Below are 16,031 nucleotides of genomic sequence, written 5' to 3'. Positions count from 1 at the left end.
TAGAAATGCCATTCCTTTCCTGTTCTTACCATGGATTTAGTACATTCTGTTTTGGGAAGGAGGTGCTGCAGACATGGGTGTTGATATGGAAATGCCATTTCACAGAACTCTTTGTTTGGGGGATTCTTTTTTTTTTTAAAGCCAGTGACTTTATCTTTATATTTAAAATAAAGGCCCCCACCTTGGATGTGGTAATTAGTAAAAACATAGAGCCTGAAGGGACTTTGGGTATGGAGACCCCATCTCTTAACTTTTGTCTTGAATAGACCTAAATTAATTAAAAATGGTGGTTGAGCTTCCCTGGTGGTCCTATGGTGCAGACTCTGTGCTTCCAATGCAGGGGGCACAAGTTTGATCCCAGGCCAGAGAACTAAGATCCCACATGCTGTGTGGCATGGCCATATATATATATATATAGAAAATAAATAAGAATAGATCTTACATTAAAAAAATAAAATGATGGTGATGTCACTTTCTCAAAAGCCCTCCACGGTCCTCATGGGTTCTCCGGGGTAAACAGTGCAGTGATTGTTCTTAGAGACCTGTGCCTCTTTCTCACCATCTCAAACGTCTAGTCACTGTTTGCTGATTCATGGCCACAGGCCCCAAGCATGCCCTCAGTGCCAATTGCAGACCACGGTCCCCAGTCCTCTGTGAACTTTATAGACTTCAGGCAGCCAGAGGTCAATAAGAGCTCTCTCCGTGGAGTTAGAAGCCTGGATTCTTGATTTTCTGCCACGATATAAGAGCCTTGTGACCTCAGGAAAGTCACCTAATCTCTCTGGATCTCATCAGGCAAGTGGTACAACCCATCTCACAGGGTGGTTGTGCCGTGTAAGTGACGAGGGAGGAAGGGAGCACGTGCCACCTGTTTCATCACAGTCTGCGTCCTCTTGGGAGCACAGAGGCTGAGACAAAGACTTGGGTCAGGCGCTTTGCTTGGGAGAGATCCCATAGGTGGGAATGAAGGAGCAGAGAGAAGGAGCGGGCAGAAGACAGACCGACGTGAGCGTCCACGGTCAAGGATTCCGCCGTGAGCCAGGTACAAGCGGGGCAGCTGGGAGGTGCCGTGGCGCGCACCTCCGAGAGCTGTCTGTCCCCTGGACGGGAGGTCAAGACATTTGTCCTTCAGCTCCATCCCTGCCCCTGTGGGCTAGCCTCCACCCCATTTGTACCTCTTGTGTGCAGACAAGGAGAAGGCCCGGGAGCTGGCCCTGCTTGAGGTGGGAACCGTCAGACTGGGTGGGAGGCGGTGTGTTACAGTAACTGCTTGCTGCCCCCGTGGCTGAAATCTGAGCTTGGCTGAGTGGACGTGATGTGGGGGCTTGAAAGTGTCACCTGCTGGGACACCAGCATGTGGGGGCATGTTTACCCTTCACGTGCATTTCCAAGATTAGCTCTTACCTTCTTTGGGCTTTATTAATAGGTCCTAAGTGCTGGGACTTGGAGAAGGAAATGGCAACCCACTCCAGTATTCTTGCCTGGAGAATCCCGTGGACAGAGGAGCCTGGTGGGCTGCTGTCCATGTGGTCACACAGAGTCGGACATGACTGAAGTGACTTAGCATGCATGCATGCATTAGAGAAGGAAATGGCAACCCACTCCAGTGTTCTTGCCTGGAGAATCCCAGGGACAGAGGAGCCTGGTGAGCTGCCGTCTCTGGGGTCGCACAGAGTCGGGCACGACTGAAGCGACTTAGCAGCAGCAGCAGCGAGTGCTAGGACTAGATCCTAGTCTTGAAAATTGAAAAAGTGAAGTGAAATCAGGTGCTACTTTTCATTGACCCCCTCAGATTAGATTTTCTGTTTCGAATTAAGCAGCGTTCCCCATTTTCTCCGTGTTCTTTACCCGGACTCACTTGGACTCACTCCTCATTCACCTGGACTGGGACGGTCTAGGGGCGTGACCCTGATGGAGCCATGAGAAGCGGAGATTTTGCAGGTGTTCTGACTGGGGGTTGAGTCCCATAGCTGTGTGACCTTGACCTTGCGGTGCTTTGCGCTGCCTCTTTGTTTGTAAAATTGGGTAAACTGTATCAGCCTCGTAATATGAACCTAAATAAGATTATGTGTGCAATGTACTTGGTACCTCCTTCATTCCCATTTGAATTTCCCAGAGGGATACATTTTCTTTTAGCTGGGAAAAAAAATGTTCATTTTGTATGTATATTTTTACTGTGCCTATATGAATACATTGGTAGTGTTTTGATTTATGTCTGTTGCTTGGTGTCTTTTAGCTTCAAATGTGTCTAATTCACTCAGCTGCCAAAAGGCAACGTTCAGGTATCTCTGCTCTCCTTCTTCCTCCATCTTCAACAAATTTACTCTGTCATTTACTTATTCTTCTGCTCCTATGTATTCACTTCTTAATTCAATTATATGTATTTATTACTATACTGAGTATCTTCCTGGATTGGTCCAATTCATTCTATTGCCGAAATACTGCTTGTAACTCTTCACCTCCCCTCAGCCTATCTACTAATTTGTTATTTAATCTATTCAATTCTGTTTATTCACTTGCTGCTTGAGGTTTTTTTTTGTTTTTTTCCCTATTACGTTGCATACCTTCTTGGTATAAGACACTCTGCCTCATTGCTAGGGATTACCAAGGTAGCATGTTCTTTCTTAAAGGGCATAGAAGTGGAGGCACTAAGAATTAAAAAAAAAACTGTAATGCAAAGAAGAGAGTGATGATTGACAGTATAAAAGTACTGATGAATTAGTGAACGGGTGAACACTTCGAGCTGGCATGGCCAGAGAAGGCTGAGAAGTGATGGATGGAGGTAGACCAGTCATGAGTGTATATCAAAGAAGACTAGTGGAAGGTGTCTTATGGCTTTCTTAATCCCTGTTTCAAGCATAATATTAATTATTAGTAATGAACGAGACCTTTCAGTTCATAATTGGACAGTTTAAAATTCTGTTTTTTTCCAACACAAAAGGGTCAGTTTACAAGGAAACACGAGTTAGAAATGTATTAGGAGGATGTTAGGAGAGCATGTTCTAGTGTATATACTGCTTAAAGTCTCTTTAGCTGAGTTTCTGTCAGCTTCCAAATCTGTGTCTTCGGTGCTAAACAGCAAGATCATGTAGCGAGGTCCTAAAGCATAACATTTGTTTAAAGCCTTTATTGAATTTGTTACAATATTGCTCCTGTTTTATGTCTGGATTTTGGGCTCTGAGGCATATGGGATGCAAGGGGTGCTCCCAGACCAGGGATCAAACCCGCCTCCCTTATGCTGGAAGGCAGAGTCTTAATCCCTGGACCACCAGGGAAGTCTTGGAATAACATTTTAAATAATCAAAGGAAGACTAATTTGTATTAATTATATCCTGACGGTGGTAGGAAAAGTACTAGTGTATTTTAGAAAGCTCTTTTTAAAAAGAAACAAGAGTAGAATCAGTATCTGCAAAAACGTCGTTCTGCCTATCCCTGCGCAGATTGCCCTCATCTCTTGAAAAGTGGCTTCATGGAGAGAGATTATCACGAGAAATCCTAAGATTGTCCTCCACTCACTCCTAAGCAGGGCTGTAAATTTATGACTTATAGGAGAGATTTGCCAGGAAATTGTGAGCGAGAATTTTTTTCTCATCTTTTGTGAAGTCCTTTGTTCCTTTATCTGCTCTGGATTCATTCCATTTCGAAACAGTCTTGCTCTGTTCTCCTTGATGGGATGAACCGTGTTCGGTTTACGCTGTGATCACCATGTGTAAAGATCCTGTTGAATGAGTTGCCAGTGTTTGCTTTGTCGTGTTAGAGCCGCCCCTTGTTCCATTCCTAAGGGTGGGCTGGAGTGTGTAACCGAAACCATGCCGGGAGAAAAAAATTAAAAAGGAAGGAAGGGAGGGAGAGAGGCAGGGGGACAGGGAAAGGGGAAGAAAGGAAGGAGGGAGGGAAAGGAAGGAAGGAAGGGTGGAAGAGAGGAGAGAAAGACAGAGCCAGAGACTGGAAAGAAATCCAACAGAAACTCAGCGACTTCGCGTCATTAGTAGCAGTGGTGGCTTAAGGTGCAAATTAGCACTGTGCTAAGACAATCACATAAGCAATGAACTCTGAGCCACACTTCTCATCCCCAGGAGGCTGCCAGGAGATGGTACCAAGTGTGACTGATGTTAGGGAGAAAAGACACAAATAGCAGAGGCAAGCTCCCTTGGCTAATAGGATCAGTTGTGTCTTAACTCTTCCTGGAGTCTTTCTCTTCCATCCCCCAGGTTCTCAGCCCAAATCTGGGAATCATCCCTGATTCTTCTCTTTTCCCCTGCTACTTCCAGTTCACCTCCCAAACTAATCTCCAAGTACTGTTGACCTTACTTCTAAAAATATATCCAAAACTCACCATTTCTGTTTCTACTGGTGCCTCCCTGGTCCAAGGCATTTTAATTTTTTTGCCTTAAAGGCAAAGCTCTTTAGTACCCCTCCTTGTCTTGCTGTTGATCTCTGCTGGGCCAGTGCATCCATAGCGTCTGCAGTGAGTTTTAAAACTTAAATTCAGTATCGTTCCCTTGTTGAAAACTTCCCAAGGGAAGGAGAGGATTTAAAGCAACACTTAGAGCAGCATTCAGATTCTAGAGGACTTCCCTGGTGACTCAGACAGTAAAGAATCTGCCTGCGATGCAGGAGACTGGAGTTTTCATCCCTGGATCAGAAAGATCCCCTGGAGAAGGAAACGGTTACCCACTCCAGTGTTCTTGCCTGGAGAATCCCATGAATAGAAGAGCCTGGCTGGCTGCAGTCCATAGGGTTGAAAAGAGTTGGGCACGACTGAGTGACTAACACTTTCTAGAACTTTTAGGTTCTAGAGGTTGTGATCTGGATTCTGTCTATACTGCAGCCTTCTCTCCTGCGACACACTCGCCCTTGGGTGCAAGCTCCAGACATCATGGACTTTTTTCTGTTCTCCCAACATACCAGCCTCATTTTGGGCTTCTGCTCTGGCTGTCCCCATCGTCTCATGCTTTTGCACGCTTGGCTCCTTCTCCAGTGTGCCATCTCACTAAATAGCTCTTCATCCAACCCGGGACAGGGCCTGAATAGAGTCGTCACCTCCGAGAAGACTTTCTGGAGCATTCTGCTCTGCAGCCAATCCTCTATTCCCGCTGCCCACCCCGATCACTTCTCATTGCATTACCCTGTTCTGCTTCCTTCGAAGAACTCAGCCCTGTCTGAAGCTGTCCCGTGTTCTTTCATTTTAGTTTTACCCTTCACCATCTCCCACCCAGAGTAGCCTGTGAGCTCTGTAAAGGGTGAGGGCCCGGCCTGTCTTGTTCATTTCCCTACCCTTCACACCTGGGATGGTGCCTGTGCCAGGCTGACGCTCCACTGCTTATGTGCTAAGTCGGTTCAGTCGTGTCCGACTCTGTGTGATCCTGTGGATGGTAGCCCGCCAGGCTGCTCCGTCCCGGGGATTCTCCAGGCAGGAGCACTGGAGTGGGTGTCCATGCCCTCCTCCAGGGGATCTTCCCCACCCAGGGATCGATCCCCTGTCTCTTACATCCACTGCATTGTCAGGCTGGTTCTTTACCACGAGTGCCACCTGGGAAACCCATGGCCATTTGTTAAGCATGTGGATAGACCCTCTGATGTGTGGTCGGGGGCCACTAGCAGGAGGCTCTCAGCAGCTGGAAAAGCAGAGCAGAGGGTGAGCACAGGAAAGGAATGGCAGCCAGAGATGGGCATGCTGCACGGGGTGGGTCTGATGGGGGTGTGTGTGCACGCGTGCGTGGATGCACACACGCGTGTGCACGTGCGCTCAGTTGTGTCTGCTTCTTTGTGACCCCCAGGACTGTAGCCTGCCAGGCTACTCTGTCCATGGAACTATTCAAGCCCCATAAATACCAGTCGTGTCTTCCGTGGGTTTTGACTAGAGTCCGGCCTCCAGGAGTGACCCTGGGCTCACGCTGGGTGAGTTGGTGGCTTCTCTTTCTTGCGTACTCACGGGAAGACCTCCTAATACCAGCTTCCAGAAGGCCTCTTTTGCTTTTCACATCTGTTGCAGCAAGTACGGCAGTTCTTCCTGAGTCCTGAGGATTCGGGTGAGGATGAAATGATCTTTTTGAAATGTTTCACCAAACTGGCTCTATAAGTAAATATGGTTTAAGCTTTCCCCCCGCCCCCACCAAAATGAATTCTTTTGATTAAAAAAAAAACCATTTTTTAAAACAAAACACCTCTCACACTCTGTTGGGTTGTTAGCCCAAAGAAAACAAGCAGAACCTGAAATTTGGCGGGGGTGCGGTATGAATAAAATACTTGTTTTCCCTACTTGCCTGTCACCCTCCTTATTCTTCAGTTCCTCCCTTTTCTTCCTCCCCCCATGCTTTTACTTGCTGAACCTCTCCTCTCTGGAGAGGACGATTCATAAAATATATAGTGCTACAGGCTTAGGAAAGTGTGTGTCATAGCTCAGCGAGTCCAACCGAAGGTGCCAGTGGAAAGAAGGTAAGTTTTTGGTCTTTAAATATTTTTTGGTGTTCATTAAACCTAATAGAGTCCATTTTGTGTATCTGTCATATCATTTAGATGTATAACCACATGCATTTCACTATACCTTTCTAAAGGAGTGAATTTCATCTTTTTTTATTCGTTGTAAGAGTCCTGATTCATGCAAAGCAAGTTCCAAGAGAAATCAGGTTGTCATTCCTTTCCCTTCCTGCACAAATAGCAAGATGTTCGGTGATTGTGGGGCAGGTCTTAGTCCCTGCACAAAAAGTTCCTAAATGCTACCCACCCTCTTTCAGAAATAGCACTTTGTGGAACATGGAAGGAATTTCTACTCCCTGCATATGAGCAAAACCATCTGGTTTAGTTGGTTCGGACAGGTCTTAGAAGTACATTGACAAATTATTGAAATACGAAATATTTGGATATTTTGTAGTTTTTCTGGTTATATTGCTCCTGGGGGGAATAACAAATTAATGTAATGTGAATGGTCTGTTAAACACACACACACACACACACACACAACTAAATAGATTCAAAGTAATTAAAATCCACAGTCCACTTTGTGAGGAAGTGTGCCTTCAGTAATGCTCACATGTCGATTTTCCCCACACGCTTCCATTCCTGTCTTCCAACAGAAGGAACATTCTGCTAATATCTGAGGGTCATCTGCTTTCAAGCCATCAGCAATGATTTCTCTCCCAAAGGGTACTTTTCTCCTAATTTTCACTCTTATTTTATTCTTCGCTCCGGCCTCCTTGAGGTTACTGTAGGATAGGTCGAGAAAACAGCCTAGTTTGTGTCCTTCATCCACAATTGTCATTCTCTGTCCCCTGCTCATCAGAGAATCGTCTGGGAGACCAGCCTTAACGACAAGAGAGGATGCTACCCGAGTTTGCAGTGAGTTTGTACTGAACGGGCATTGGTGTGGTGTTACTCAGAGGATTCATGGAAAGCTGTCTGTTCTGCAATAACAAACGGCTTCAATGCTCCACTCCTGCGGACTGCTACAGCCCCATCTCCATCTTCAGTTCTGCGTCTTTACCCCAGTCATGGGTGTCATTACCTGGAAAGTTCAACTAAGGGATATCAGACAACTTGTTAGTTTCCTGTATTTAGATAAGACATTGATGATCTCAGCAGTCTAAAGGGCATCAGAAGATTGCTTTGTGATCAATATTTATTACGTAAACTATTAAAAAAAGGAGATGCATGTAATATGTACCCAATTGCAGATCATACTTCTCCAAATTCCTGAAAAGAAAAGGACAGTGCTGGAAAATCAATAGCTTTGATTTATATATATGTTTACGTTCTCACCAGTTCCGTTTTACATCTCAGCTTAAACGATGATTTCTTCCTTATCTGGACCATCATTTACTTAACAGTAAAGAGCTCTTTCCATTTGTTGTTTTTCTGACACTTTGCGCTTGAATCTGCCAGAGAAGTTGTCCCAGACTAACTCCTTTTATTCCTGAAACCTGTCCCTTGGTCTGTTTCGACTTTCAGCTGGTGTCTGCTTCTGGCTTCACTTATCAATCCATTTTTTTGCTTAGGCTACCGGTTAGGCGTGCTCTTCCCCTCTATTTCCAGCTGAGTTTAAACCTCACTTTCCTTCTAGTAGGACAAATTGACCTTTTGGCTTGATTAAAGATAAATGCCATTGACTTTCCACTTTGGGAGGCCAAGCGTTTTCCAGAAGCTCACTGAGATTTCTCTTATTTATTGCTCGAAAAATAAATATCAAACAATACTTGTTTCTCTGCCATTTTAAGGAAATGACTGTGAATTTTTTCCCCCACTCTTAGAGCAGTGAGGATTAGGGGGGTTGGAGATATCAAGTATAATTAACTGTAGGGCATGGAAGGGCACTGTTTTTTTTTTTTTTTCCAACATTTTTAGTCATAGTCCATCACATCCTAAAGTTTTAGAGTCAGAGTTTGAATTTGGCCATAGTCAGTATTTCAAGGACTCCAGAAGTACTTAACTTTTAAAATATCAGTGGCATTTAAGACACGTTGGGCTGAGGCAAATGTTTTAATTTCTGTGGCTGACATGGCGCTAATGTAGCCATGCCCTAAAACTGACTATGGTTGTGTTAGTCTTTGTCCTTTTATCTTGTCCCCAGTCCTAAAAATTCAGTGATGTGCAGAAATTGTCTCAAGAACAGATGTCACCTATAAGAGCTCTTTAAATAGCCTGCATTTGTAGCAGTTCTGCCTCTATAGCCAATATTTTCCACATCTTTCATTACTTTATTCTTTCCTGTTGAAGCATTTGCATGTAGAATAAAGAGGATAAAAACATTAAAAAAAAAAAAAAACAAAGGCAGATTTGTTTCTTCTGAGAACATCTGTTCTTGCTTCAAAAGTCCCCACGTGATATGTGGGTCCCTCTCCTCAAGGCCCACAGAGTTTGCTGTTGTAAAGCAGAGACGTATCACTCCCAGGCCTGAACTTAATGAGACCATGAACAGTGCTACCTAACCAGCTGAAGTGTAGGAAAAAGCCTGTATACAGTGTATACATTTTAGATAATATCAAAGACAGGCATACTTAACGGAGGCTAAGACTGAGTATTAAATTGTTTGTTGTAGAATTATTTTTTTCCTCAAGATTCACTGGTCTCATGGCATCATCATTGAATTCTGGGTATATGTGGTCACTTCTAAGTTTCTTCACTGAATTCTCAGAACTTTTATAAATACGGATTGCCCTTGGAGTAGAGGTACATTCTGAAAAATATTAAACACAAATTACTGGCTGAAGACCTTGTGATTAAAAGAAACCTTTCCACTTTGAGAGCTTGTTTGCTTTTCAAGAAGGAAATTTCTCCAAACTGCAACTACTATCATAACTCTTAATAACCAGAACTTAATAGAAATGCTAATTACTCAACATTAAAGGGTCTAATTTAAAATTACCCATCCTAAAAGAGCTCTACTCAAGTGATACTCTGTTTTCTTTTCTCCCCTAAAAAACAGAATATTTTCAGTCTTGGCGGTAGAGGAGTGGGAAGACTGGCTAGTAAAAGTTATATAATGATTTTCAAAATTACTTAGATAAGAGTATACTGACCTTATTTTGATTGTTTCCGAAAAAATAAAGATCTAGGTAGACATCAGTTATTCAACAAGCACTCATTAAAGCTCCTACTGTGTGCCTGGCCCTGTGCTCCTATATGCTGGAGCTGAGTGTGTGGTCTTCTGAAATATTACAAATGCCTACTAACCATAGATGCCAATCCTTGTATTGCCCAGTTAGATGTTTATTTTTTTGCAAGGTATTTCCAGAAATAAGACTTTCCATATACTGAGACTAATGTAGGAAGATTGAAGCAGCATCTTTCTGCAAGGGATCAGCTATGTATGTAGAGAGAGCAAACTTTTTCTAAAGAGTTCTAGTTCTATGCAATCTTCTTTGTCTTTTCAACTTACATCTCAGTTCTGTAGTGAATGAGTGGAACATGATGTTCTTCTCCCCTTCATCTGTTTTGATGCCTCAACATTTGTCTTGCCAACTCCTGCCCCTAAATACCATCATTTATCATAACACCCGATCCTTCCAAGGATTCACCTAAATGTCATCTTGAGCATCTTGATTATGAATCTTCTGGGACAGTTTGGTTTGTTCCTTTATTTAGTGGCACATTTTACTGAACATTCTTTTGACCTAAACAGGTTCAGTTTTGCAATTTTGCATTATTTCATTTTTTAGGTCTTTGTATCTTTTTGGAAGATGATGAACAGTGAGTAAGTCTGAGGCCCATTGTATTCCCTTCAGGAGCATTATTTATAATGGAGTTTAGACCTTGACATTATTATTATTGTAATGATTACCACTGTGATTCATATAGTCACTGAATTCTGGTAAGACCACGGGTTAATGGAAATGTCAAATTAAAAACATAGATTGCAGAGCTCTTTTCTCATCCAATTGGTGGATATTCTCTGAAAGCCAGACTGGTGTATTATGCCTGGGTGATCAAATGGTTCTAAAAGAATATATAATGAATTTCTTGTTTCTTCAAGAAATTCACCTGAAGTCTAAGACTTTGGGAAACAGAATGACAGCCGACTACTATTTCCTGTAAATGTTGGATGGCCATTTAAAATGTCTTGTACCTACGGATAAAAGAGGATACTTACTTGTTATTATCCATTATGATTCAGTTGAAATTTTGCATTGGGGACTTCTGCAGAGTGTCCCCGAGACTCAGATGGGCTCTGGAGGGGGTTGACTGCTTGAGCGTTGCTGGGTCATATGCACCAGTGTGGCTTTGACAACTCTGATGCCACGAACACTACATTTAAGGTTGATCCTAACTTTGGCACTTACCACTGCCCTTAGGCAAAGGACCAGAGACCCTGTATGCAGGGCAGAAGCTCAACGACAATGAATGGCACACCGTCCGGGTGGTGCGGAGAGGAAAAAGCCTTAAGTTGACCGTGGACGATGATGTAGCTGAGGGTGAGTAAGCTCTGGAGACCTTGGTCTCTCTCTTCTCTCAGACTCCTTTTGGTCATTCAGTGAGCAAAGGGTTTTTTGTTTTGAAAACCTTGTATTTTGCTAAATGGAAGTCACATGTCTTGTTCTCTATTAACAAGCTCAGGTAAGACCAAGAAGATCTGCCTCTCTATTTTCAGAATCCCTTTTCACTGATCTGTATCGCCGAATGTCTCCACTACTGTGGTTACATTGATGGGACTCTCTCCTTAGGCATAGAGTGTGTGTCTGGAGAAAGGATATAGAGTTCTCGAGATCCTTCTATTACTCAGTTACTCAAAACTCACTTGTCAGTCACCCCAAGTGCTAGTTCCTTCCCTTCTGAGTGAGTCACTCTCTAGTAGAGGGAGATGGGTAAATCAGAAATTCAAAACTTTATAGGTGTAAGTAAGTCTCAAAAGCAGTACATGACACTTAGAAGGTGCTCAATAATTATTCATTTATTTAATAATTTATTTAGTCATTATTAATTGACTGCCTACTGTGTCCCAAGTCCTGCTTTAGATGGTGCTGGGAATGTGGTGGTGGGCAATTAGGCAAGTCCTGGGTCTGGTGGAATTTACATTTTAGGAGGGCAAGGAGTAAGTGAATGAATCTTTACATACATAAACAAGCATTCAGAGCCTCACTCAAGCAGTAAGCATTTCTTGATAGCCTGGTGTATGTCATGAATATGCTAAGGATTGTAGAAGTTATAAAGGAAGCACACAAGATTACCTGTTTCCTTCGACAATGAATCAATTTTGTGTATTAGATAAGACTTGGGAATTTGAAAATAAGTCAGGGAATATATAATGAGATTCCTATTTGGGTAAGCAAGATTATAATTTTCAATCTGGAGAGAAAAGTATCAATTTGAGCTGGAGAAATCTGGAGTGGCTTATGAAGGTAGATCTTTGGGCAGAATTTGATGGATCATTTAGTAAGATCTAGGGCAGAAGAGAGAAGGCATCTTTAATGCATCTTCAGTTCAGTTCAGTTGCTCAGTCCAATTCTTTGTGACCCCATGAATTGGAGCACGCCAGACCTCCCTGTCCATCACCAACTCCCAGAGTTCACCCAAACTCATGTCTGTTGAGTCAGTGATGCCATCCAGCCATCTCATCCTCTGTTGTCCCCTTCTCCTCCTGCCCCCAATCCCTCCCAGCATCAGAGTCTTTTCCAATGGGTCAACTCTTCGCATGAGGTGGCCAAAGGATTGGAGTTTCAGCTTCAGCATCAGTCCTTCCAATGAACACCCACGACTGATCTCCTTTAGAATGGACTGGTTGGACCTCCTTGCATCTTACATGAGGCATTTTAAAATTTATACTCTCCAATATTCTAGAGCAGTGCATATCTTCTTGTCTATGTGGGAAAGGAAAATGTCAGGCAGGATGGGGTGTTATGTGGAATGCTGCTGGTGTCAGGAGACCTGGGCCCTAATGCTGATTCTCTGCAGGATTTTGTGAAAGTCACTTAACATTTCTGGGCCTGCGAGTTGAAATCAGGGGCCTAAGCCATATTTACAATGTCTTCTGTGAATTTGACAGTCAAATTTGAGTCAGGATCCTTTGGTTTAATAGTCACTGTCACTAAAATGCCTTATACCTTTGGGATAGAAATAATGCTAAACCTCCCTTTCCTTATTTCCTCATTTTGAAATTCTATTAAAACTTAAAACTTCTAAACTTGAAATTCTATTATTGCTAAGGCTGTTTACAGCATTAAGTCTCTGCAATGTTTGGTTCTGTAATTTAGTTTTATAATTATGAGCCTGAGAGTCTGTGCTTATGGAGTTGGGCCTTGTAGTAAGCCGTGTGTGTGTGTGTCTGTGTGTGTGTCTGTGTGTGTGTGTGTCTGTGTGTAAGTCAGGAATGAGAGCCTGGATACAGGCAGAAGACCCACATATATCTAGTGCCAGCTGGCATTAGATACTGGCTTAGCTGTTTTACACATATCAGCTCCTTTAATCTTCTAAAGTACACCATTGCCGTGCAAGTAGAATGTTCTTGTTGTCATTTTACGTAAGGGGAGCATGAATTTAGAGGCAGGTGTAAGATTATACTCTAAATTCATGTCTGTGTGATTTGACCCAATCAAACTGCTTGTTAGACTTCAAAGTTTATCCTAATAAAATGATTTGTCTTACACCATAGGTACAATATAGTGGAATGGATTGAGGTGAGGTGAGGAATACATTTCAGAAGGTAGACAGTAGTACTCACCTCCTTCCTTCCCTCAGAGAAGACAAACAGAACTGGAGCAATAAGCCATTACCCTCCAATTGTACAGAGACATAACTTAGTATTGGGGGGTGAAGTTACTGTTCTATATGCCTGAAGGGTAACTGAGCTTTATGTAATGAATATATCAAAGAGATGTAAAAATGATTGTAAGCTTTAGAACCCATAGCCAACCTGAATTAATTATTCAACAACTCCCCGTGAGGGAGTGCAGAAAGGAGCCCTCAAAGGGAGCTGTGATACACCCCACGTCCCTCTCTGACTTCTCTGGGTTCAGCCCAGGAAAGCCAATAGTGCTCTTTGCGGCGTGTTTTGAATAAACAGCCACTAGATGGCGACCTCACCCCTCTCTCTGCAGACAGTGCTTTCCATTTATTTCCACGGGGAAACTATATGCCCTGAAATCTAAGAACTGCAGGACTGAGAATACAGTAATGTATATTGTCTCCCTCAGTATTCTTTTATAGAAATTTTAGAATAAAGGTAATTATAAAGTGTGCTTTCTCTTAACCACTAATAATTAAACTGCAGGATTAAACCATGGATGCCCAAGTCATCCAATAATTTGATATTAGAAATTAATGAGCCCCACCATACCCCCTACTTTGCTGCTGATGGGGAAAAAATGGAGCCATGCAGATAAAGAAATTTGGGAGAAGAAAAGAGCTATTTTGCTTATGAGCTGCAGCCTTGGGTTGCTTCTTACAGTGATAAGGGGTTTGGGAATTTTAATTTTAGCTCACAGAAGTCATAAAATCAGGCAATGAAACTAAAATACCACACGGTCTTCAGGTTATTAAGTAGTGTCTTACTGACTTATTTAGTAATGCCTTTCATGCTGTTTAAGGTCCCCCAGGATGTCAGATTTTCAGCTAGTTTTGTAGAAATGGATGCAAAGAATAGGTCAGACTCATAAGAAATCACAAGCTAGGAAAGAAATAGTCCTTAGCCTGGTGGTTTTAATTTATTGTAATATAATGTGTTCCTGGAAAAATACTAAGTTCAGTTGACAGTTAATCAGGATTGATCAATTGATTGGCTGAGCTGGATTTCTATTATTAAGAGTAAATTAGGAATTTCCCTGGTGGTCCAGTGGCTAAGACTCTGTGCTCCTGATACCGAGGGCCTGGGTTCGATCCCTGGTCAGGGAACTAGATCCCACAGGCCCAAACTAAGGTCTAGTGTGGCCAAATAAAAATAAATACTTTTAAAAATAAATCTTTAAAAAATGATAACAGAATACATCACGTAAATTATGCTCCTCAGCATGGGTACCCAATGCTTCAGGAACTTCCCACTCCACCTGGAGCTTCTTTCTGGTATAGAATTTCACCTTTTCTTTTCCTTTAAAATTTTACTCCTCTGGTCCATGTTAGCCTTTTCCTTTCCTTCCTTCACCCTATATATAGCACAAACCACACCAAGCTGTATGTAGAGCATCATTTTCCAAGAAAAATTTCTCATGTTAGTAAAAAAAAAAATATTGAGATCAATTTGGATACAATAGGGTAAACAAAATGCAGTAGAATTCTTTATTGAAAGACCTGTTAGGAGCTTTAATATGCTAATATCCCTTGCTCATCATCAAAAATTGCCTATGCAGTGTCTGCCCAACTTATTTGGTACCAGAACTTTTTTTAAATTTCTAAAGCATTTTACTTTACTAGCTTGTGAGATGAGTGCAAGAAAGCAAAGAAGAACTAAAAAGCCTCTTGATGAAAGCAAAAGAGGAGAGTGAAAAAGTTGGCTTAAAAATCAACATTCAGAAAACAAAGATCATGGCATCCGGTCCCATCACTTCATGGCAAACAGATGGGGAAACAGTGGAAACAGTGACAGACTTTTTTTGGGGAGGGGGCTCCAAAATCACTGCAGATGGTGATTGCAGCCATGGAATTAAAAGACGCTTACTCCTTGGAAGGAAAGTTATGACCAACCTAGACAGCATATTAAAAAGCAGAGACATTAATTTGCCAACAAAGGTCTGTCTAGTCAAGGCAATGGTTTTTCCAGTGGTCATGTATGGATGTGAGAGTTGGGACTATAAAGAAAGTTGAGCACCAAAGAATTGATGCTTTTGAACTGTGGTGTTGGAGAAGACTCTTGAGAGTCCCTTGGCCTGCAAGGAGATCCAACCAGTCCATCTTAAGGAGATCAGTCCTGGGTGTTCATTGGAAGGACTGATGCTGAAGCTGAAACTCCAGTACTTTGGCCACCTGACGCAAAGAACTGACCCATTTGAAAAGACCCTGATGCTGGGAAATATTGAAGGCAGGAGAAGAAGGGGACGGCAGAGGATGAGATGGTTGGTTGGCATCACCGACTCAATGGCATCACCGGGAGTTGGTGATGGACAGGGAAGATTGGCATGCTGCAGTCCATGGGGTCACAATGAGTCAGACATGACTGAGCAACTGAACTGAACTGAAAGCATTTCACAGCATATACTCTTGAAAAATGTTGCTATAACATGGAGAAAAGGATGTGAGAGTGTTAGAGCTGGAGGATTGTGGGCAAAATGTGCACTCTTTACTAAGCTTTATAAGCCTTTGTTTTCTTAACTTCTCTCCCCCCATCTGTGGGCGTGGGTGGTCAAGCCTCTCCCATTATTTCTTTGCTGTCAGTGTTGGCCAACTCTTAAGGCTGACTCCAAAGCAGATGTCTCACATGCAGCCTCCTTCCCCAGATGTGAGGGGTGCTTGCTGTGCTCCAGCCCCTCCGCCAGTATGGGGCACACGGAAGAGGCAAGGAGTGGTCCCTACTTACAAAGAGCTTGTGTTCTGGTGAAAGAGAGAAAGCAATAAGGTGAAGTCTCCAGGAAATTCTTAGCAGACGTCAGAGAAAAGGGAAAAAGGAAAGCTGT

The 16,031-nt window shown here is 42.8% G+C and overlaps 1 protein-coding gene across 1 annotated transcript in view; it reads left to right on the top strand.

Annotated features, from left to right (window-relative positions):
* Window positions 1-963: 963 nt before the first annotated feature.
* Window positions 964-16,031, top strand: part of LOC120853605 (neurexin-3-like) — a 43,384-nt gene continuing 28,316 nt past the window's right edge. The window contains exons 1-3 of the mRNA XM_040227571.1: window positions 964-1,042; window positions 1,189-1,242; window positions 10,788-10,907. Coding sequence (XP_040083505.1) covers window positions 964-1,042; window positions 1,189-1,242; window positions 10,788-10,907 — 253 coding nt within the window. The remainder of the gene's footprint in view (window positions 1,043-1,188; window positions 1,243-10,787; window positions 10,908-16,031) is intronic.

This window comes from Oryx dammah, unplaced genomic scaffold (assembly GCF_014754425.2).
Source record: "Oryx dammah isolate SB20612 unplaced genomic scaffold, SCBI_Odam_1.1 HiC_scaffold_26, whole genome shotgun sequence".
Taxonomy (NCBI): domain Eukaryota; kingdom Metazoa; phylum Chordata; class Mammalia; order Artiodactyla; family Bovidae; genus Oryx; species Oryx dammah.
Note: the sequence above shows the minus strand (reverse complement) of the source record. Positions and strands in the feature narration are given on the sequence as shown.